At 42.4% G+C, this 25,282-nt stretch overlaps 1 protein-coding gene across 3 annotated transcripts in view; it reads right to left on the bottom strand.

Moving 5' to 3' along the window:
• Positions 1–25,282, bottom strand: part of SMG6 (SMG6, nonsense mediated mRNA decay factor) — a 200,745-nt gene that overhangs the window by 114,842 nt on the left and 60,621 nt on the right. The window contains exon 1 of one of the 3 annotated variants that reach the window (XM_027517052.1): positions 14,004–14,070. The exons of the other annotated variants lie outside the window; for them this stretch is intronic. Within the exon in view, the coding sequence (XP_027372853.1) occupies positions 14,004–14,055 (52 nt within the window). The 5' untranslated portion in view covers positions 14,056–14,070. Of the gene's footprint in view, positions 1–14,003; positions 14,071–25,282 lie in introns of those variants that run through there. 3 annotated transcript variants of the gene reach the window in all.

Raw genomic sequence — 25,282 nt, forward strand, 5'->3', positions numbered from 1 at the left:
TTACACATATACACTGTTTTCATACCTTGTGGTTTTTTCCTTTAGTTGGTTTCTGTATATTTTTTGGCTGCGCTGCTTGTAGGATCTTACTTCCCTGATCAGGGATTGAACCCAGGCCCTCAGTAGTAAAAGTACTGAGTCTTGACCACTAGACCATCAGGGAATTCCCCATACCTGGTTCTCAAATGCCTGTGATTCAAGTTTCAAACTCCAACTCTTCTTCTCTCCTTTGCTATGAACATAAAAACCTCAGACTACTCCACAGTTCTGTACCAAAAGCTCTGCAATAACTATGTGAAAACTGAAATTAAAAACACCAACATTGCCGAAGAAAATGAAATATTTAGGTATGCTGCTGCTAAGTCGCTTCAGTCGTGTCCGACTCTGTGTGACCCCATAGACGGCAGCACACTAGGCTCCTCCGTCCCTGGGATTCTCCAGGCAAGAACACTGGAGTGGGTTGTCATTTCCTTCTCCAATGCATAAAAGTGAAAAGTGAAAGTGAAGTTGCTCAGTCGTGTCCAACTCTTAGCGACCCCATGGACTACAGCCTATCAGGCTCCTCCATCCATGGGATTTTCCAGGCAAGAGCACTGGAGTGGGGTGCCATTGCCTTCTCTGTACTTAGGTATAAATCTAGCAAAATATGAATAGGATCCTAGGCTGAAAGCTACAAATGCTGATGAAAGAAATAAAGATGACCCAGAATAAGTGGAGAGACTTATTAATGTTCATGGATCGGAGAATCAATATTGTAGAGATATCCATTCTGCCCATAAAGATTTATAGGTTTAACACAATTACTATCAGAATCTGGGCAAAGATTTTTGTAGACAAAAACAAACTTCATCCTAAAATAAAACTTTAACCTTTATACAAAAAGGCAAAGGACCGAGAATAGTTAAAACAACCTTGCAAAAGAACAAACTGGGAGGAGTCATTCTTCCCGATGTTAAGTCAAAGAATGACTGCCTTTTCAACATATGTTTGCTCAAGCAATTAGATATCCACAAACTCAGATGTTCTTCAATGGATGAATGGTTAAACAAATTGTGGAATATCCATATTATAGAATACTACTCAGCCATTAAAAAAAAAAAACTCAACCTAAATGTTACACCTTACACAAAAATTAACTGAAAATGGATCAAAGACTTACATATGAAACATAAGACTATAAAACTTTTAAACAAAAAACAGAAGAAAGTCTTCAGGACCTAGGACTAAGTGAAGATTTCTCAGACTTGATGCCAATGTCTAAAAAAGGAAAACTGATATGATACATCTCATAAAATTAAAATCTGTTGCCCTACTGTAAGACAACGAAAAAGCAAATTACAGACTGGAAAAATATATTTGGAAACTACGTATCTTACAAAGGACTAGTATCTAGGCTATATTAAGAACTCTTAAAACTCACCAATAAGAAAACAAATTGTCCAATTAGAAAATGGGCAAAAGACATGAACAGACATTTCACCAAAAAGGATATACAGGTGAAATATCAACATGTGAAAGGCTGTTCAGTATCTTCACAGTTTACACCTTTACATTTATATGGGATATAAATATATAGTTATATTCCACTAGGGAAACTAAAGTTAAAACTACAACGAGACATCATTAAACACCTATTAGCATGGCTAAAATGACAAATAGTAACAACACCAAAAAGCGGTGAGGGTGCTGAGAAATCGGACCATATACACATAGCCGATTGGAATATAAAACGGTACAGCCACTCTGGAAAACAGTTTGGCAGTCCTTTCAAAACTAATAATACACTTATGATATGACCCAGCAATTATACTCTTGGGCATTTATTCCAAAGAAATGAAAATTTAAGTTTGCACAAATACCTGTATGCAAATGTTCATAGTAGCTTTATTCACAATAGCTTAAAACTGGAAACAACCCAAATGTTCTTCACTGGATAAATGGTTAAACAAACAGTGGAACATCCATACTATGGAATACTACTCAGCCTCATAAAAGACTACTGATACAGGCAATAACATGGACAGTCTGTCATGGAATTACGCTGGGTGAAAACAGTCAATTTCAAAAGATGACCTGCTATATGATCCCATTTATATAATATGCTTGAAATAATGCAATTGCAGAGATAGAAAACAGGGGTTAGCATCTGGGGATAGAAGGGAGGGATGGTTCTTAGAAGGTAGCATCATGAAGGAGCTTTTGCAGCGATGGAACGGTTCTGTATCTTAATTGTGAAGCAGTTACATTAAACTACCTGTGTAGGGATTACCCTGGTGGTCCAGTGGCTAAGACTCTGAGTTCCCAATGCAGTGGGCCCGGGTTCAATCCCTGGTCAGGAAACTAGATCCCATATGCTGCAACTAAGAAAAAAAAAACAAAACACCCTGTAGGCTGCAATGGAGATGGAAGATGCCGTGTGCTACAACTAAGACCCAAAGCAGCTAAATAAATAAAATTAAAAAAAAAAAGAAAACAACTACCTGTGTGGTTAAACTGCACACAACTACACACACACACACACACACACACAAGAGTGCATATATAACTAGTGAAATGTGAATAAGGTCCAGGAGTGTACCAATGTCAATTTCATGGTGTTGACACTGCACTAAAGTTATGCAAGATGCTAACATTAGGGAAGGAGGGATGAAGGGTGAACAGGACCTGCTATGTGTATCAGTTCAGTTCAGTTGCTCAGCCGTGTCCAACTCTTTGCGACCCCATGAATTGCAGCACGCCAGGCCTCCCTGTCCATCACCAACTCCCGGAGTTCACTCAAACTCATGTGCATAGAGTCGGTGATGCCATCCAGCCATCTCATCCTCTGTCATCCCCTTCTCCTCCTGCCCCCAATCCCTCCCAGCATCAGGGTCTTTTCCAATGAGTCAACTCTTCGCATGAGGTGGCCAAAGTATTGGAGTTTCAGCCTCAGCATCAGTCCTTCCAACATATATATATATTTTTCTTACAATTTCCTGTCAATCTATAATTATTTCAAAACAAAAAATTTAAAACAAGTAAGCCGACAGACAAAACCCAAAAAGACTGGACACAGGATTCCAGCAATGTTTCTCTTTTACACAGAAAAGGACAACTAAGACATTCTGAGGATAGCTTCTCAGTTGAGAATCCTTTCAACCCCTTGTTCTCATGTGCTGCCCGGCTTGAGATGCTGGACATGCCCATCCGTGTGGTTCCTTATCTGGACTGAGCAAGAAACTGCCAGGGGCAACCAAAAGCAAAGTAAGAAAAAAGAAGGGAAAGTTCACTGAAAACAGAACTTCTGTCCAAAGAATAAGGAGTCAAGCAGGAGAACTCCATCAGCAAGGCTACGACTCATCGGACTGGCAAAATCCATGACAAGCAGCACTAAGTGAAGGTGATGAGAAAGTGAAGAAAGACGACAAGAACGAATTGCAGAAGCTAAGTGAGCTGTTTAAACATGTTCTTGCTGTTCAAAAAATAAGTAAAGGTATAAATCTCAAACAAATGGTATGTACATTCTTCAAACAAGGGCAGGTGGGGTGGGGGGAGTTGTTTTAATGCACAAGTCCTAGCACTGTTATCTTCATAAATGAAACTGCTTATACATTTTCAGGGCTGCACTGCTTTGGACTGTTAATCAGATGGATATTAAGATTTTTTCAATTAGCAGCATGAGCTACAATACTATTTTAAACTGCTCCTTTGCCAATAAATCTGTAAAGATCAAATTAAAAAAATAGATTTCATTAAAAAAAACTTATTTTTTAAAAGACAAAAATAAAAAGTCACAAAAATTTTCTCACTGGGAGAAAATATTTGTAAAACATATATCTGACAAAGGACTCTCATCAAGAATATATAAAACTCTTCCAAATTAATAAGATACACCAAAAAATGAGCAAAAGACATATGCAGATGGCAAATAAGAACATGCTGAACATGTACTTCTGATAAGATGCTCAACATTAGGGAAATCAAAACCATGAGAAACTCTACCCCAACTAGGATGTCTATGATCAAAAAAACAGAAAATAACAAGTATTGGTGAGGATGCAGAGAACGTAACTCCTTCCTTACACATGGCTTTAGGGATATAAAATGATACAATCACCCTGGAAAATAGGTGGGAAACTTCTCAGAAAGTTAAAACAGATGACTTAGGTATACCACTCCTAGGTACCGACCTAAGAGAAGCGAAAGCGTTATGTTCACACAGACTTAACACTTGATCGCATACAGCAATTTTATGTGTTAACAGCCCCAAACGAAATAAAACCAATATCCATCAACAAGGGGATGGATAAACAAATTGTGGTATATCCACACAATGGAAGACCAGTCAGCAATGAAAAGGAACAAACTCCTGTATCACTCAACAATGCTGATGAATGTCAAAATCAATCTGGAATAAAGGCAGGACAGAGGGAGGGTGAGGAAGGGCGGAGAGAACTCACTGTTGAACTTCAGAAAACTGAGATTAATCTACAGTGACAGCAGATCAGTGGTTGCCTGGGACTGGGAGGGGACGGTTAGGGAAGAATAGATTACAAGCGAGCACAAAAAACTTTTATTTTAAGGGTGAAGGATATGTCCACTATCTTGACTGTCATGATGGTTTCACAAATGTGTATATTTATATTTATTTATATATATATATATATGTCTAAATTCATCCAACTTACACGCTTTGAGTATATGTGGTCTAAAATACAGTTACATCCCAGTAAAACTCTTAAAAACATTTTTTAAATTAGGGGAATCAACTCTTCAGATTTCTCAGAGTTTATAACTTAGAGACTGATTTAATCAAGAAAGGTGGACATCTACTGAGTATCCAACACATACAAAGGCCCTGAATAAGGTGTTTTGTCTACGGCCATACCACCCTGAACACACCCGATCTCGTCTGAATAGGGTGTTTTGCACACATAACCCTTATACTGAGAAAAACACTGCAAACTGGCATTGACATTCCCCACTTTGTTGTTTTTGTTCAGTCTCTAAGTCACGTCTTACTCTCGGAGACCCGTGGATTGCAGCACACCAGCCTGCACTGTCCTTCACTATCTCCTGGAGTTTGTGCAAACTCATGTCCATTGAGACAATGATGCCATCCAACCATCTCATCCCCTGTCATCCCCTTCTCCTCCTGCCTTCAATCTTTCCCAGTATCAGTTTTTCCCAGTATTGGAAAAAACTCATTTCCAATGAGTTGGTTCTTCACATCAGGTGGCCAGAGTATTGGAGCTTCAGCTTTAGCATCAGTCCTTCCAATGAATATTCAGGATTGATTTCCTTTAGGATTGACTGGTTGATCTCTTTACAGTCCAAGGAACTCTTCAAAGAGTCTCCTCCAGCACCACAATTTGAAAGCATCAACTCTTCGATGCTCAGCCTTCTTTATGGTCCAATTCTCACATCCATACATGACTACTGTAAAAACTATAGCTTTGACTATATGGACCTTTGTCAGCAAAGTGATGCAGCCATGAAATTCCCTACTTTATAGACAAGAAAACAAAGCTTCAGAGGGTAAGTTAATGCTGTTCATCAAGGTCACACAGCTGATATTAATAAATGGTTGAGGGGCAAATTCAAACCTTTGGTCTGGTTGGCTGCAAAGCTCCTTATGGAGCTGTAACATAACTGCTACCTTCTGAAGGCACGGACATGACCTCCAGAGGTGTTAGGCCCATCTCCAGAGAGGAGCTTGGCTTTCCCTCTTCCTCGACATGGAGCTCTAGAACCAAGAAATGTCCTGGGGACTTTATTGATACATCTTGGCAAGACAGATGGCAAACCACTTCTACTCTTTTCAAGGAAAATTGAAAACACTTTTAAATGAGTGCTCAGCTTTTTCCAGGAAATACCCATGCCATCTTAGAAATGGAATTCCAATAGATTTCCTGGGAAAATTCAATCAATTGCCAATGAAAACGTACTCTGGCTATTTCCACCTTAGTTATATCTCCAGATTGATATTTCCATCACTCGGAATTTCCAGCCTGATTCCAGGGTTATTCATTGCACGTCCCCTCTTGGGCAAGCTGAGCTGCTGCCAGCAGAATGGCATGCTGGCACCAGCCAAGCCTCTCAGGAATGGGGCCCAGCGGAAGCATGCCTGCCACTCCAGTGTCACATTTGGAGGAGTTACAAGTAGATCTTGGAGGACAGTGTCTCTGCTTCTACACTGCTTGCCAGAGGTTTGGGGAAGCTTGTCTCTCTCCCAATATATGAGTGAAGCAAAGGAGGCACAGAAAAGAGTGGCAGCTTCTTGATTTCACATCAGGCAGCTAAATCCCTGTGGAATGCCATCAGGAGATCTGGGGAGCCTTGAGCCAGAAGTTACTTAAGGTTGTAGAGAAGAGAAGCAAAAGAAGCTTCCTAAGAGGCATGCCCATTGGCTAACCTAGAGAGAAAACTTCTGCTGTAAAGCTGTGAAGGAATTAATGCAGCTACATCGCTTCTGATGGAGCAGGCAGAGGTTTGGCATCTGATTCAAGCAGGTTGAAACCCACCTTTGTTGGTATGACGTTTCAGGAGCAATTTGGGCTCAACGTAAGTCAGTGAAAAATAACGCCAGCAGACACCTCATTCAGAAGAGGCTCCTTTGAGATGGCAGGCAGCGGAGCAGAGAAATGTTCAGCTTTCATTTTAACAGATTAACTCAAGTTATTTTCATTTTATGGTTTACTGAAGGATGTTTTAAAAGAGTTTGACAGTTTGCAAACAAGGCCAAAAATAAAACAACCCTGAGACAGGTAGGGCAGAGAGGTACCTAGAATAGGAAGGATCTCTTGGACTCCTTTTGAGAAGCTTCCAGAATGCAAAGATTACAGCCATCACACAAATTTGGAGGAGTCAGTACTGAAAATTGAGGCCAATGATGAAACATAATTCCTGGGTGGATTCCTCTTGAGTATCCAGATCTGCATGTTCATCCCAGCCTGCTCCAGCAACTTGCCTTGAAAAGCTCCTCAAAGCTGTACAATCCAAGATCAATGCCCAACCTACATCAAGTAAGTAATGACTTTATCCAACCCCACCCACTGTGGAGCATGTGTTTTTAAAGCAGAAAAGAGATCAACAGAATGATAGCTAAATAAAGTAATTATGCCAAGGAAGAAAAGTGAGAAAGCACTCCGTGAAGGTGACTAGAAACCCATGGGGCACCAGCTAGTACCCTGACTGAGAAGGTCTGCAAAGAGATCCCCTTTAGAATTTGTATTTGTATTTGTATTCAGCTTGTCAACAATACTGGCTGAAACCTATATACATTGCCTTAAACTAGGTTTAAACTTTTTAGTTTATACTTATTCTTTTATACTTCAGTATATACAGTAATGTAATATACATACAGTACAGACAGTACCCATACATACAGTGTAACAGTATATAACAGTATACGCAAGGTAGGGCAATGTATATACAACACAGGGCAACATCACCTACAATGAATAACATTAAATGTAGAAAATTAGGACCAAGAAGAAAAATATAAATATGTCAATCATGCAGGTTAACAATCTTTCATGAATGAACTTAAAATTTGCCTCTGGATTTTCCTGGCAGTCAAAGCAGAAAAGGAAACACCAACAATAGTATACTTGTCAGTATTGGAAAGGAATAAGTATATCAGTTCCTCAGGAAAAACAAATCTTTTCTCAGCACTGAGTTCTAAACTTTTTTTTTTTTTGGCCTCACCATGCAGCATGTGGGATCTTAGTTCCCAGACCAGAATCAAACCTGTGCCCTTATACTGGAAGCTTGGAGTCTTAACCACTAGACCACCAAAGGGAGTCCCTAAAATAATTTTTTAACACTGACTCTGTCCAAAGGATACTGTGTGGAAAAGAAAAAAAAAAAAGCAATAATCTTGGAAAGGCCTTTATAACACATGGCATTATACCACATACTATTAAAAGATATCCAAGAAATATTATCCTGAAGTTATCTGTGTGGTGAGACAAAATAATTATATATCACAGTCTAAGAATGTTTTTCCAAAAACACAGACATAGGAATATTCTATATATTGATAGATAAATAATGCTTTAAGAAACTCTTTAAAACTAAGTTAAAATAATGCTAAATTAGGAGACTGTAATTCTTATTCCAAAAGCCTCCACAAAGGGTTTCCTTAAGTAGAGAGATCGCCGATGTCTAACATATCTGGCCAACAATCAGTCTGCAACACGGACCAAGGGTCAGAGAAAACCAAATGCAAGAGCCACTTGCAGTTGATGATGAAAGGCTGCAGTATCCTAAAATCCTAAAGAATCTTAGATCAATGGGAACATGACATATGCTATAAAAGTCTTATTTTAAGAAGACCAAATGATACATTAAAATATATACGCTCTTAAATATATACATGCATAAACATAATGTGTGGATATGAAAGGGAAATGGTCTAAACTGTAAACTTTGATTTATGTACATTTTTGGGATATTTCCAAAACAAAAAGTTCAACAGCATGCTATAGGGCAAAGCGATTTAAAAGCTAAATTTATATTTGAACATTGCTGCTGAGAACAAAGCTCAGTAATTCTGGGATTAGCACCCCCTGCCAAACAGGCAGTCTTTAAGCACCAGCTCAACTTCATCTTCTTGGTGAGATTTCCTCCGTTTGGAGGACAGAACTGACCTGCTTCTGCTTAGTTCAAAAGACCTAACAGATTTATTTTTAGAGCACTGCCTTGCCCCTTAGAGTGGGCCCAAAAGACAAGTGAAAACAGCCAAGAGGAAATAAAATAGCAAACCTGCCGCCTCTGTGGCCCTGAATGGTCATTCTTCCACCCTCCCTCTCCGAAACCCACCTCTTTCCTCTCCATTGTCTAAGTCTTGCCTTCAAGACCCAACATACATTAAACCTGTGCTGTGCTCCCTGACAGGCCTCCTGTGTCTGGGCTCAAAGCAGTTCCATCCATAACATGCCCCTAGCAGGTGGCTCAAAGCCACTCCAGCACAGGATTTATCAAGCTTCCCCACTAGGCCGGAAATCCCATGAGGGTAGGGTCTACAGGCAGACTCCTGTAAATCCCAAGCACTTGCCACAGTGCCTGGTCAATGGAGACGATCTGTTCTGAGTAGTACCTCACTAAGCGGTGGACTAATCCATTTCCTTACGCACAGTCAGCTTTTACTAAGCAGCCACTACATGGGACAGCCCTAAGCTAGGCACTGAGCTTTCAAAGAAGAATCAGACATGAAGCTGGACCCTCAAGGAGTTGAAATCTAATAGGATCCCCCACGCATAGTTAACTATGAACCAAAGAAGAAAGTGAAAACTACCTTAAGAGATATAGATAATGTGTGAAATGAATGAAGAAAGTCACCATTACAAAGTTTGGACAGGAAAAGCCTGCAAACAACCTAAGTGTCCATGACTGTTTAAATAAATTATGGGACATATGTAAAATAAAACACATAGTCATTTAAAAGGGTCAGATAACTGTAAAAATACGATATACAAAAATGATATAACAGACCTACTATTTACTGAACCTTTACCATTTGCCGGGAAGGGGGGCAGGCAGAAGGAAGCAGAGGTGCAGAAAAAGGCTTTCCTGGCTTCAGTCCCTTTTGCAGGACAATACCCTTGTCCTCAAGTTCCTTGCAATACATTTCCTCTCTTGCTTAAGCTACTTCAAGTTGGTTCTTGTCATTTTCAAACACTCCTAACATACATGGTAAAAAGGACTAGACAGTGGGGCTGACATTTGTTAAAGCTCATCAAACCGAGCGCTTAAAATCTGTGCTTTACTGTTTTACATAAATTACATCTCAACTTAGAAACAGTGAGACCAAGACAGCATGAATAAATGGAGGACACTGGTACCAGTAAGAGAACAACTGCACTGGAGGAGCAGTTCCGGGGCAGGGGTTGATCTGGTGCACTGCCCAGATCCCCCCTCAGCACGAACACGCTCGCTCTCCCAGCTGGCAGGAGTACTGGCAGCCGCAGATTTCAGCTGATCCCCTCTCCCAGACCTGCTCTCAGCTGAAGAAAAGCGCTTCTCCAATGTCACTCCCCCTTCCCAGCCAAAACTCACATTCATCGACTGGTGGATGGAGGGAGGGTGTATAACGATTCAGCCCTGTTGGCCTAATCTGGGACTACTCTGAAGGGTTAGCCCCTTTAAGCAGCTCCACAGCTCCGTACAGGACTGGCTAAGGCCTCTGTTAGATTTGCAGTGAAGTTCAACTTCTCTCTGTTCCCCATCCTGCTTCCATCATGCCCCCTTGGGTAGTGGTCCTGTGAGCATTCCCCAAATAACTTCCTGGGGATGCAAACCTCCATCTTAGGAGTATGCTTCCTGGGAAACCTGACTTGCAACATGTGAGAAACAGAATGAATCAATTTTTAGCAAGCTTGAGATTCCAGGTAAAAACATCCAACAAGGAGTTACAAATGTGGGCTAGAGCTCAGGAAAGTTTTGGGCAGGAAAGAGATTTAGGAGCGATCCACAGAAAGGTGACAATTAAAACCATGGGATTTTACAATACACCAATGGGGAAAGGCTGGAGAGAGGAAGGCCAAGGTAATAAAAAGGGCTGATATTTCATGTGTGGATAAGAAAGGGAAGACCCAAGACACAGGCAGAGATAAGGGGAGAACAGAGAATACAGTCATTATCACCAAAAGCACTTCAAGAAAGTCTCCTGTCAACAAAGGCAAATACTACCAGAAGAGCGAAGAAGAACGAGACACGACGCAACAAATGCTCAACAAACCCTGGTTAATCAAGCTGAGTGGGACACGTGGCCTGCAGGGCGCTCAGCTTTTGCTGGGTTGTTTTTGGCAGCTTCTGTCCTACAGCGACAGGCACAGACTCTACCTGAGTGCCCTGAGGCAGATCCACCGTTGGATTGGTAAGCAAAGAAAAGCTGAAACGGTCCAGTACATGAATATAAGTGAGCCAAGACAGAGTTCAGCTGCTTAAGCAATTTGGAAGAAACCTTCTTCTGAAAGGTTTCTTTCAAGAGTATTCCCAGGGATCCTCTGAATTAACAGCTGGGATCCTTGAGAAGGCTCACTGTCCCTATGGACCAAATTCAAACCTCAGTCAAATCCACAGATATTTAAATAGACTGATTCTAGCACACTTTTTTTTGAGGGGTGGGGACAGAAGGCCACAGGTATAAGGACGGAGGGGGGAGGTAATCACTTACAGACATCAGTGACATCATCATTGCTTTGAATACAAACAAACAAGCTCTTCTTAGCCATGGCACCCTAAAGTAAATGACATCCCACACAAACAGGTGTTACGTGACCTCCAGTCCTAGACCAGAGTAAACAATTTTATTTCTGCTCCTGTGCCCGACGTAACTAGGCGTGATATTCAATGGCACACTGGCCTTCCCTGTTTTCCTTTGGTGTGGCTGAGGGATTCTCACACCTATGTCCCTTACCCGAGTCCTGCAATCCAAGGCCAAGGCATCACAGATGCCCAAGAGCTGGTGTGGCTCTACTTCCTGCAGAGATTTCAAACCTGTCGGGAATTCCGAAAGTCAGCACCAATTTCAAATCTGATCAGCATCTCTGAAAGTCACAGTTACCATACAGCTGAATAAAATATTTTTTCATAAATTTAACGCCAGTGTGTCTGTGTTTGGAAACTTTGAAAATACATGTTGTATGGTTTACTGCACTGGAAAAGGTGCCAACAGAGTTTCAAAGGAAGGGAAGTGTATAACTGTTTCCTTTCAAATGCATTTTCCAATGGGATCCATTCAGGGAAAAGGCTGGAACTAACTAAAACATTATTAAAAACTGTTATGGAAAGAGACAGGGAGATGGAAAAAGATAGACCCAAAAAGCGAAATACATAACCAAGAGTGAGACAGACATATGAGGAAAAAGAAAGGGGATCTGGGCAGAGAGACAGGTTGGACAGGGAAGTGGGGGGAGACGGAGTTTTGTCTGGCAGTTGCCGTTCGTGGCCTCATACTGCCGCAGATCAATCGATCCGGCCTGCAGCGCTGCTGGCCCAGTGGCACAAGACAAACCACAGAGTTGGCTTCAAGCTCGGCGCTTGCGAACTGCTGACCTTCAGTTTTCAAACCAAAAATATTCTTTGGGAAACGGTAATACCAGGTTCAGCCCAACCAGCCAAGCAAAAACAAGGACTACTAACCTGAAGTAACACCCTATTCGGTTACATCAGGCACCAAGCCTTCACAGGCATCAACTAGGAAAATCGGCAAACCTGAAACCACACCCCACCAAAAGCCAACTCCAGATTCTGACTCAACCAAATAGGCAATGATAGCCAGAAATGCTAAAGCAAGTGACATGGTGTTTCAAAGTTGGCTTGACCAGGACCTGCTCCAGCAGGAAGGCCAGTCCTTGCTCACAGAGCCAGAGATATGGCAATCCTTTCTGAGGTCACATGTGCATGACTCCAGTGGAATCCGCATGCAATGCTGAGGGCAGGGTTTGGCACTGACTTACAAGCCATTACATTTCTAGACAAAGGATTAACAGTTTGTAGTGAGTTGTTTTTTTGGTTTGGAGTGTTTTTTTTTCCCCCCCTGTCTTTTTCTAAATTCATCTAAGTTAGGGTGATGCTAAAATCTATCTCCTAAACTGGGATACTTGTGAGGGCAAAAGGGCGTGCTATTAGTAACTCATAAACAGGGGCAATCACTGGGCAAACCAGGACTTACCATCACCTTAGCCTAAGCCATAGTAGTTGTTCTTCTCTCTGGGTCAGTATTATACAATTTCAGCTCTGAAGAATCTTATTTAAAAAGCCAGGACTGCTCCTGATTAGTGCCAAAGCACTTTTTGAGCTCCTCCAATGGAGAGGTAAACAAATCAATTAAGTTAACTGCAAAAACTAACAAGAAAGATTGGGCTTGACAATCAGGATTCTGGAGAAGCTAAAAATTCCAGGCAGCAGCTTCAGGGGAAAAGGGAATGTGCCACAGATGGAGCTGTGGAGGCTGATCCGCCCAGCCTCTCAGTGCTGGGCCCTGATGCCTCAGCCAGCTTCAAACGGCGAGTGGAGGGCGGGCAGACCTTGGTGCAAGTTTGCTGAGTTCCAGGCCATCATTCTTGAGGGTGTAATAACCATGGGCTGTAGCACACATGTTGAGGGATGAGGGAAAAAAATAAACAGAGAGACAAAAGAATGAGGATGCACTGCCAATTTCAATTGTGCAGCTTTTATTTTTAAATGCTTATCAAGCTGAGAGAGAGCAGAGTTCTTGGAAAACAAGGTTTCCTTTTTTCCAATGCCAGCGTAAAACACCCTCAAGGACGGGCACTGCACAGACTGTAACAACAAGGAACGTGGCCCTGCACCCTCCCAGCAGCACAGCCCGCCATGGGTCCCACGCTGCTCTGATTTCGGCTCAACTGAGAACTTGAAATAACAGGCCCACTGCCTCTGGTAAAAACTGCTCTTTTTAAATTTTTTATTAATCTCCAAACTGGCTGTGTTAGAATTACAGCCCATTACCTACTAACTCTCTTCACTAATAAAATAAATTTGTAAAAGGCCTAATTACTACTTTTACTGAAGTACACTGCCTGGGGATCAAGTACAGGAAGCCAAGGACTCAACCAGTTGTCAGCGAGACTGGGATGGGGAGGGGGCCCGGGGGAGGATATGGAGTCACTAGAGGGAGGGGATAGGAGGGCCGCAGAAGAGGCTGAGCCCGTGCCCAAAAAGACACAAAAGGCCACTAACCCTGCTGTTGTTCTGAACAGCCTCGAGAGGATCCATGCCATCATGGCATTTTGGGAGGCCTGTCACGGGTTACACAGGCCTGTGCTGCCCACGCCCCAGCTCAGCAGAAAAAGCGAGCTGCAGTCCAAGACAGATGGATCCTGGCCGGACTCTCAGCAGAGAGCCTGGAGAGTCTGACCAGTAAGGAAATAAACAACCATCCTTCCCACCTACCCCTCTCTCTCTCCTTGCCTCCCCACCCCCAAATCTAGGCCCCCAAAGAAGAAAAAGACACAAAACAACAACAAGTGCGGGCAATTGCACAAGAGCTGTACCGTGAAGGCGAGGCCGGCTGCATCGACTTCTGGGCCGTGCCCTGCACCCCATCCCAGAACACTGATTACAGAGCTGGAAGCGTTCCTCACCCGCTGAGCCAGCCGGCCCCTCATCCAGGGCTGGTGCGGTGCAGTCTGACTAGAAACGAGCAGTCAACTCTGACACGCTCATTTGTAACAGAAGGTGTATATGAGACAAACTAGTCCAAGCTTAGAGAGAAAGGAGGAACAAGACGTGACTGTCATTCTTAATTGTCCATGAACAGCCCTCGAAGGCAAATCCTGTGCCTCTCTGAGACTCTGATAAACAGTATTTCTCCTCCAGAGAAAACTAAAAAAAAAAAATCAAGTGCTGCCAAAGAACCTCGTTTTTAAGGAATCCTGATAAGAAAACCTGCCATGGCAGGTGAGTGAAGCCTGTGGCGGACACGCCTTTTGGGGACGACCAGACTGAAACCTGGCAGCTCACTGAGGCGGGGTCTGCACTAACTCTCAGCATATCACATGCCTGACCCTGAAGGAAGGACTGAGGAATGATCTCAATGGGAAAAACCCGACAGCAAGGGCTGTGACACCAAAGCCACAGCTCCGTGGGCCCCTGGAGCCTCTCAAACTAAGCTGCCAGCTAGGGAGCTAACACTAGCTTTGGATATAATGCAGCTCTGGTAGAGTAATTAATTTTTTTCTTAACTGGGATTACATTAATTTTCAAGGACTAATGGAGTCCAGCTGTAATGGGAAGAGCGGCTGTCGATGCACAAAGGCACTTGTGCGTACAACATTATAAACACACACATACACACACACGCGCGCGCACGCACACACACACACAGACCTATAAAAAGGATCCACTATAACAGGATATTTTTAGTTTCTACAATGCTGCACTAAAAATACAGCCCCGGCTGATACATCATGGCAGAACTATTCTCTCTCTGTCCCTTCAGGAACAGTTTAAAACATTTATTTTTGTTTCCTTTTTGCGATGGTCAGAGTAGAGAGAGAAAATAGCAACTCATTGATAAGAGGAAACGAGAGAGACATGAAAAATTGAAAACTACCTAAAAACTCATGGAGAGGTTTATTTTATTAGTTCTTAATAAATATCTTGCAGATTTCCTCAGGAAATACACCAGATCACATGTAAAATAGTTTGATACTGATGTCAACTGCATCAACATATGAAGTCTATTAGGGTGAAGCCACAGCAGGGTGATCAGCGTGCTGAAAAACTCCACAGTACTTGGAGGGAGGAGGGGGGGGGGTCTCACGGCCTTCCAAATTCTTCGAGAGGTAAAAAAGTCAGCCAAGACGCAGAGAGAGAGAAAGAGAGAGAAAAAAAAGATCCCACATCCTGCTTTCAGCTGCCAGCAATGTGAAGTGCCCAGAGATTAATTCTACGTCTGGCCTGGAAATGTGACTTTAAAGCATGAAGGAGGGGAGCTGGGGCGGGGGGAGTGAGGAGGAAAGAGGAAAGAGAAGGGCAGGCTAACTGAGGCTGGCAGCGGGCCACCAACCCCCTCCCAAAGCCATGTTTCAATGTAGACAGAAGTAAACCCCAACAGACAGCAGCGCCTCAGCCTGCCAGGGCCTTACACCAGCTGCAGCGCATCTCGCTCTCCGCTCGGCCCGAGTGCAGATGTTCCCCACAGCATCACTTCCGCTCAACTTTCTTTTAAAGAAATAGCACACATATGTGGAGGCATTTCCACCACTTCCCAACAGGACGCTCCTTGCCTTTAAGGGCTTCGGAGCAAGGGCGAAACTGACAGCAGGTACCACGATGGCTGACTGAACTGCTCCGCCTCCTGTGGGAAGGAGCACCAGCCATGGGCTACAGAGCATTAGTTAATTAAGAGGACTGTCTTTACAAATGCGCCTTCCTACTGTCTTCAGTGGGAGAGGGCCCCATAGTTTGGGGTAAAGAAAAAACGGGGGGAGAAATATGTTGAAGATCTTACTCCTGGTTTCTCAAAGCAGTCCACTGTAGCATTACCATCTCAAAGTGAAGGTACTGATGGCTTGTCACCATGGAGACTGCATAAAGCCACTGTAACAGAATGTCTTAAAACCAAAGTAACATCTTTGGGAATCCCCTAGCAGTCCAGTGGTCAGGACTCCAGGATTCCACTATGGGAGCCCAGGTTCAATCCTTGGTCTGTGAACCAAGCTCCCACAAGCTGCACAGGGTGGCCTCGGGTCCCGGGGGGGCGGGCAGCAGGGAGTACATATATATCTGTGTGTGTAAGTTTTTTAACACGCATGTTTACTTGGCTGCAAGAAATATACCAGTTTTTTTTTAAAAATTAAGTTGCTAATTTCTTACATGCCTAAACTCATTTTATATAATCCCAAACCCTGGTAAGTTAATCAACTGATAATTAATGATTAAGTACCTAATTCTGAAGTTAGCTTTGATATTGCTAGGGATTTCATAAAATATACAGTCTTCTCTTGTTCTCATGGAGTAAATACTCTAGTTGAGGGATCTATGTATTTCATGAAGCTAAAATAATTGAATTTTTTAGTACAGCTGAATATCCTCTAGTTGGTCTGTTAGGTTATTGATTCTTCTGGAATGAAAGAAGAGAGAAGAATCAGCAATGTCAAAAGAACACAAAATACTTTTGTTTTTGAGAAAACAAAACCCTCAAAATCAAAGTTGCTTTGTTTGAACCTCAAGTTAAAGAGAGGAAATAGGATCTTCCTGTAAGGGAGGGAGAGAGATACTGGCAATCAGTGGCAAATAATTATGGTGAGAAGGTTTAAATCAGTAAATATTTAATAAATGTCTTCTATGCTCAAGGTACCAGATATAAAAACAGATTTAGAAGCTGTTAACTAATTTGCATGATACAGCATGTAACACAATCAGAGCTAGAACCTAATTTTACCTAACTTCAATTTTTTTGTCATTACAATTTCTAAAAATAAGTTTAATACAAAAACACTGTGATCACTATAGAAAACTTTAAGAACCCAAAGAAAACAAAGAAAATTAAAGACACCTTTAATCTATCCCAGGGAATCATGATTTAAGTTTTTTTCTGCTGAAATGTGTATATAACATGTATTATTTTACAAAAATGTGATCAACTGCAAAGTTCATAACCACACAGCATTCAGAGGAAGGAGAGATCACATTTTTGGCAGCTGACCCCACCCCTAGGAGTCACTCACCCAGGAAACAGAAATGTGATGATCTGACTCCCCTGACTTGGCGGCACACACACATCTGTTCCAGCCCTGTAACTCTCCCTGAGTTCCGTAAAGCAAAGATATTTCATTCTCCTCTGTCCTCCTCCTGCACAACCTTGAGCCCGTCAGGCAGGTGCACTGGTTCCACAGAGATGCTGCCCTGGCACACCTTCCACGTGAGTGTGTGCTAGGCTGCTTCAGTCGTATCCGACTCAGTGAGACCATACAGACGGCGGTCTGCCAGGCTCCTCTGTCCATAGGGTTTCCCGGACAAGAATACTGGAGTGGACTGCCATGCCCTTCTCCACGGAATCTTCCCTACCTAAGGATCGAACCCGTGTCTCTTACATCTCCTGCCTTGGCAGGCGGTTCTTTACCACTAGTGCCACCTGGGAAGCCCACAGTGCCTCCAAAGCCAAGACTGACTAATGGAAAGGCTACCAGAGATTACGGGAAACATCTGCATCCAAATGTCTCTGGCTGAGTCTAGTTCCATGTGCTGGTGGCTTCTGTGCCCGCCCAGCACAGCCTTAATTCCTTGCAATTCTGCTCCATAGACTGTTTACTCCCAGAGCTTTTGCTACCAAATAAAGATGGTACTTCCTTATTAATATTCTGTTACACACTGACAATTCATTCCTTAGTGAAAAGCAGGACAGCCACAAAAGGCAACCGTATTCTTTCCTCCCTGAAATGGCAAGACCACACGACCACTCGCCTACACACCCAAGTTAACTTTCGAGGCCTGAGCTCTTCCCAGCTGGCAAGCGGTCACCTGAGGTGAGGTGGGGTGAGGTGAAGTGAGGGGAAAGGTCTGACTCTTGACAGTGCAGCCCTTGGTGACTCCACCTCTACCTCACTCTGCGAAATGTATAAAAATGGGCTGCTATGCTGGTCCGGAACTTTTACATCTGATGCAGAAGATCTACTGTCACAACTCTTGGGTGTTATTTCATTAAGCGCGTAGGGTTCCTCGCATCTCTTACCAACTGAATGAAATTACAAATGGGGCTAGAATTCCCTCCAGCTGATGGAAATGAAAATATATTTGCAGAGCTGCCTAGGAACGTCTCCTTTTTAAGCTTTAAGAGCAATGAAGTAAATCATAAAGGATGACATTTTTAACTATAAAAATTTTTTACAACTTTTGTACATTAAAAATATATATAATTAAGAATCAAATACAAGTAAGAAAATCACCAATGAACACAGAAAGGACTTGCTATATCAACTATAAACCTCAAATAAACTGGTAGGAAAAATATTAGGGAGGAATGAAAAAATTTGCAGAGAACAGGACCACACAGAACTATACATGGTTAATAAAACACAGGAAAAAATGCCACTCTCACCAATAATCAAAGAAATGCAATTGAAAACAGGACAGGTTGGAAGACGGTTTGGCAGTTTCCTACAAAACTAAACACAGTCTTACCATATGACCCAGCACTCACACTCCTTGGTATTTACTCAAATGAGTTGAAAACTTAAGTCCCCACAAAAACCTGCACTCAGATGTTTATAGCAGCCTTATACATAATTGCCAAAATTTAGAAGCAACCAAGATATCCTTCAGCAGGTTAATGGATAAATCAACTGTGGTCTACTCAAATAATGGAATACTACTCAGTGCTTTAGAGAGGAAAAAAAGAGCTGTCAAGCCATGACTAAGTGAAAGAAGCCAATCTGAAACAGCTACATACTACTGTAGGACCCTAATTCTATGACATTCTGGAAAAGCAAAACTATGGAGACAGTAAAAACATCAGTGTTTGCCAGGGGTTAGAAGGGAGGGTGGGAGGGATGGACAGGCAGAGCACAGACGTTCAGGGCAATACGATACCATAACGGAGGATACACGTCGTTCTACACTGGTCTAAACCCACAGAACACCACCAAGAGAGAACTCTACGGTGAACGATGGGCATTAGGTAATGATGATGATCAGGTTCATTAACTGTAACAAATGAACCACTCATTCTGGATGTTGATAGCAAGGAAGCTGTGCACGTTTAGGGCAGGAGATAGTACGGCACTCTCTGTACTTCCACTCCATTTTTGCTATGAATTGAAAACTTTTCTAAAAAATAGTCTATTGAAAAAAAACAGAGATAGGTTTTCTTCTGTCATTTATTCAACAACTTTATGAATGCCGACATTGTGCTAAGGACTATAAAATATTAACAATACTCAGAACTAGCAAGAGGTGGTCACTGGGCGTTCTCAAACACTGCCGCTAAGACTGTAAGCTGGCACAGCTTCTGAAGAAAGTAATCCTACACACCATGTATCAAAAGCGTTAAAAGGCTTCAAACCTTTTAAACCTAAAAGTTAGTTTCTAAAAATACAGTCCAATGAAATAATAGGAAAAGCATGTTTCCTATTTATTAAAAGACGTTAATTAAAGCATTATTTATAATCTGAGAAAAGTGGGGGAAATGTGTGAAAACGGGTAATGATTACATTAATGTTAACACATTTACATGAGAATATTATTCAGCCATTAAATATATTTACAAAGAATTTCATAACTGAATACTTATAAAACAAGTGAAAACAGAATCAAACACTTTATACTCAGTATACTTTCAACTGTAAAACTTGAATATTCACACATACATATAGGAAGGAATGTCACTGCTGGGAAGCCGGTTTACAGGTGGTTTCCACTTTTTTTCTTTTTTTTTTCCCAGCACTCAACAAAACCCAAAAGGTGAAAACTTATTTTAAAAAATTATTTAGCTTACACAAAACAGGACACAGTTGCTCCAGTAAGGTGAGAATAAAAAAATATAGTAAATGAGTAGACAAGGAAAAATAAAAGGATATTTATGGGCAGGAAGAAAGGACAGAGAATTTATGATGAAAGATTTAGGAGACGACAGGGGACAGAACTCATGTTGTATTCAAAGAAACTTTGCTTCCAGAGCCGTGAAGACACTGAATCCAGTATTAACAGTAAACACCAAGACACATTTAATGTACTTTAATTGAATGTCAGGATATAAAACAGGCAGTTGGAAATGACATATTCAGAAGTGGCACGTTAACAAAAAACAAGGAAAAACATGATTATAAGTAATAGCCCAAATAGCAGATGCCCCGTGGCCCTGCCACTCAACTTTCAGTGTCTAGACTGACTTGCTGACCAACTTTATTCTTGATGTCAATTCAACTCAAAACCTACTTGGGCTTCCCTGGGGACTCAGACAGTAAAGAATCCGCCTACAATGCGAGAGACCTGGGTTTGATCCCTGGGTTGGGAAGATCCCCAGGAGGTGGGAATGGCAACCCACTCCAGTATTTTTGCCTGGAGAATCCCCATGGACAAAGAAGCCTGGTGGGCTACAGCCCACGGGGTCACAAAGAGTCGGACACGACTGGGCAACTAAGCACAGCACAGCACAAAACCTGCTTATTTCAAACTTACAGCACACGAGGCACTGCCCTGGATACTCACAATAAATACATCCGTGGGTAAAACAGGCCAGGGATCCCTAACTGCAGGGAACTTACAGTCTTGCAGAGGAGTCGTGAAGGAAAACAAATAATAAAGATACACACAAGTTGGAGAAGGCAACGGCAACCCACTCCAGTATTCTTGTCCGGAGAATCCCATGGACAGAGGAGCCTGGTGGGCTACAGTCCATGGGTCTCAAGAATCAGACACAACTTAGCAACTAAACCACCACCCAGGCAGGTTAGCTGAGAACCAGAGCCACCTGGAAGTGGGAGGTTGGATGGGGGTGCAGAGTTCTGTCTGGGGGAGAAAGTAGCCTTGGACTAACTGGGGCAGAGAGCTGCCAGAGACACTGCTCAAGAAGTCCTTCCCAACAGGAGAAAGGTCAAGTTCAGATGTAGGCTTAGAAAAACAGGTAACTTGACCAAAGGCAGCAGAACAAGCCAGCCCAACTGGTTCATGAATGTAATTAAATGAATCTGGATGGGAACAAAAACAGATTGAGGAACCACAGAGTGACTGGAGGAGTGGAGAAGGCTCAGAAGGGTCTAGCTGACCTCACCTGAAGCCTAGGAGGAATCGGGGACCAGGCAGAGAAGGGCTGTAAAGGCAACTGGGAAGTAGTTCGGGGAGATTTTGGAAGGCAATCTGACTTCTCTTAGGAGGAAGTTTGAGCTGGTTCGGTTAGCAGCCAAGAGAAATGGGATTGAAAATGGAATTGGGGTCTCCGTACCCTTGGTGTCGGCCCAGCAAATATTTCTTAGTTGCCACCGGCCTGAAGAATCCATGTTGTAAACTCTTTCATTTCTTTGATTGTGTACTTTATACCCTTTTTTCTGTTTCTTAATAAATTCTTTTGAAAAATGTGAAAAAAAAATGAAAAAAAAAAAGATATACACAAGTTATCTAGTGTTTAGAGAACAAGTGTTATGAAAAAGAAAAGCAGAGCAGGACGGGGGCGATAGGAGAACAGGTGGGAGTGCAGCAGTGTCAACAGAATGGTCAGAGTAAGTCACGTGGAGCTAAGACTTGAACAGACTCATGGGAGATGAGATACAGGCCATGCAGATGGCTGGAGAAAGAGCGCTTCCATGTAGAGGAAACTTTAATGCAAAGGCCCAAAGGTGGGAGAAGCCCCTGGCTCATCAGAGGACCTGCAAGAAGGCCAGAGTAACTAAAACAAAGTAAGCAAGTCAGGGTGTGGTCTGAATGAGACCAGAGACAGCAAGGAGGGCAGTGGGGAGGAGGGAGAGTCTACACCGGAAGGCCTTGTGAAGACCTTCACGGCTTTTGCTCTGAGAGAAATGGGAAGCCAGCAGAGGCTTGTGGAGAGCAGCCTGTGTGTGTGTGAGTGCTTGTTAGGAGTTTCAAGTCTTTCTGGAGAGCAGACTACATGTGTGTGTGTATGTGTGTGTAAAAAGGGGAAATGGGAACAAGAGAGACCACAGTTAGGAGTTTCAAGTCTTTCTGGATCATCTTTCTCTTCATGTTTAAAAACAAGTTCGATTCACAAAGGGTATCCAGGGCATGTTTGCAAGAGGGTTTTTGCTTTCAGTGTGGAATCTTGAAGAATGTGTCAATAGCCTACAACTGTGTCCTTAGCAGGCATCTCGAAATAATGATTACCAAACATTTCTCTCTGTTCACTGCCCTGACACGAGTTCTGGGCATCACCCTCTCTCAGGGGAGAGGTGGAAAGAGGTTATGCAGAACAAGCAGTGATAACGGGATGACGTCACAGGTGTGCCTCAGAGAAGCCCCTAGTGAGTTGGGCTCATAACCACTCCACAGTGATTTACTCTGTCCTGCCAACGCCAGCTGGAGGAGGGATGAAGAAAGCTGACACAGCCTTAAGCCCTGGGCAGGCATTATAAGATCTTTCTCCCTCCAGGCCTGCCAGCCCCTCCCCTCTTCCAACCGCTGATCCTTGCTTCAGAAGCCAACGTGTGAACAGCACGTGTCTGGATTTCAGAAACCTGCCCAGCAGTTGGAAACTCCCTGCAGCGTGTCAATTGCTGCATCTGCTGTTGGCACTTCGGGCAAGGGATCACGTGGGCAGTTTCTGAACTAAGCTTCGAGATGGGAGTCTGATATCTGAAGAGGGGACTCGAGAAGCCAGAAAACTCCAATTACAGTAAATAAATTCCTAACCATATGACAATCTGCCTTCTAAAAAGGAAACTGGGACATACAAGCCAACCAAACAGCTCTAAGGACAGCAGTAGTCAAGAACAAAAGCACAGAGCACCCTGACTAATGGAAAGGATTTTTATGGGCCAACAGAGTTTACCAGCTCTGGAGTGTGATGTGGCTGAAACTAGAGACCACTCTTGTCCAGATCCCTAGCTTACACCCTTTCGGCAATAAATGGCTTCTATCATTTCAGCGACAGGCCTCTATCCCTGCCTTCCATTACCTTTCTTCCCCATCTGTCAATTAGTCCTCTGAGTAGTGTATACCTTGACCATCTCTTGGAAAAATAAAAAAATCTGAGCCCATAAACCATCTGCCATAAAACTAGGCTGCAAGGGCTGGAAAAGGAGCTGCCCAGCCTACCATGCTCTCGCCACCCGACATACAGGTGCCCCTATCACACTGTTCACAGGCAGAGGTTAGGAAAAAATGCTCGAGTCTGATGTTTCAAAGAAAAAAGGAATAACAGCATTTCCTCTAGTAACACGGCAGGCAGACTAGGAACCTAGGTCTACTCTCCCAATGAAACAACTAATTATCCTGGAAAGAGCATTTTTAAAATCCTTCTAGAAAGCAGCGGTGAGTTAATAAATTAAAAAGGAATCCTCTGGCCAGGGACTGAGTAAAGACAGAAAACTAGAGCTGTTAAGTGTGGGACAGGGCCAGGCTTTACCCCAAGAACCTCTGCTACCTGCTGAACTTGAGCTCTGGGTTTCTGAGGCTTTGTGGGTACAGCCAACAAGAGGATGCCCAAGACCCCTGCCATAAAGCTGAGGTCCCACAGAGCTACACCCAAGTACAAAGGTGAATCAGAAGCCATCCTCAGCCTTGTGATAAGACAACTAGCTAAAAAACTGACTATATCAAACCCTGAGGCTGACTAGAAGAGAGAAAAAAAATAGTGCACGGAAAGTGCAGACTGTACACTAGCCCTCACAGGGGTGTGCAGCCTGAATTCGCATTACCTGAACGGTTTGAAAACCCTCAAGCAGGCATTTTACTCAGAATGATTATTTTAGACTCTTTACACCAGACTGTGGACAAAAGCAAACTCAAACCTTTTCCCCATTTTCATCCCAGGTCTCCAAGAATTCCCACTAATGATTTCCCACAGAAAATTTGCAGATTACAGAGAAAAAAAAAATTTTTTTTTAATTACACGGGAAACAAGGCACACGTGCAACAACCAGCAGAAATACGAGACTAGCAGAACCTCACCTAAAAGGACCCCTTGATCAGAGTCCCTAAAATAACACGTTTAATATATTAGAAAATAAATAAAAGACAAACTCACAAATATGTTCAGGAAATAAGAAACTAACAGGAAAAGACCAGATTTAGGAGGAAAAAAATCTGGAAATAAAAATATATAACTGAAATAAAATCTCAGCAGGGCATGTTTAGCAGATTAGATAGAGCTAAGAAAAGGTTCAGGGACAGAGTTAAGGAAATTACGAGGAATGCAGCACCAAAAATAAAAAAAGAGAGAGAGAGAGAGTCAAAAATGAAAGAGAAGTTTTAAGAGACATTTAAGACAGAAGGAGAAGAGAAAGCATGGGCAGATGCAGTATGTAAAAAAAGAATGCTAAGAATTTTCTAAAACTGCTGAAATCAACTCACAGATACATGAAGCCCTATAAATCCCCAGCAAAAAAAAAAAAAGTACAAACCTAGAAAATCATTAAAGCTGTAGAACATCAAAGGGTTTATTAAAAAAAAAAAAAGACCTAAGAATCACCCAGAGACACAGATTATTTTTAAGAGGACAATTAGACTGACGGCTGACTTTTAAACAGTAACAACCCAGAGACAGCAAGGTACCTTCAGTGGGCTAAAGAAAAACAACTGTTAATATAGAGTTCTATTACCAGTGAATATAGAGGAATCGGGAAAATAAAGGGTTTTCAGACAAATACGAATTGGAAAAGTTTGTCATCAAAAGAATGTCACTAAATAAATTCTAAAGAATATGCTTCACACAAAAAGAAAACAGTCCCAGGGAATTCCTGGTGGTCCAGTGATTAGGACTCTGCCCTTTCACTGCTGGGTTCCATCCCTGATCCAGGAACTAAGATCCCACAGACAGGGAGGGGCAGCCAAAAAAAAAAAAAAGGAAAAGAAACTGATCCCAGGGAGAAGGTCTGAAATATAAAAAGGAATGAAAAGAAAGTAGTAAATATATAGGTGAGTCTAAACAAATATTTACCATCAAAACAATCATGATAATAATGAAAACAAAACAAAAGTGAAAACAACAACTTGTCTTTCAAGGTTTAAAAGTAAAAAAATAATTAAAACATCTGACAACAGTAGCATATTAACTGGGGAAGAGAAAAGGAGAAGAGGACAGAGTTTAAGTGTGCCAAGCTATCTGTATTATTTAGTAGAGGGAAAATGCAGCTGCTTAGATTGGGGGGTGGAGGTGGTG

The sequence above is a fragment of the Bos indicus x Bos taurus genome, chromosome 19 (genome assembly GCF_003369695.1).
Source record: "Bos indicus x Bos taurus breed Angus x Brahman F1 hybrid chromosome 19, Bos_hybrid_MaternalHap_v2.0, whole genome shotgun sequence".
NCBI lineage: Eukaryota > Metazoa > Chordata > Mammalia > Artiodactyla > Bovidae > Bos > Bos indicus x Bos taurus.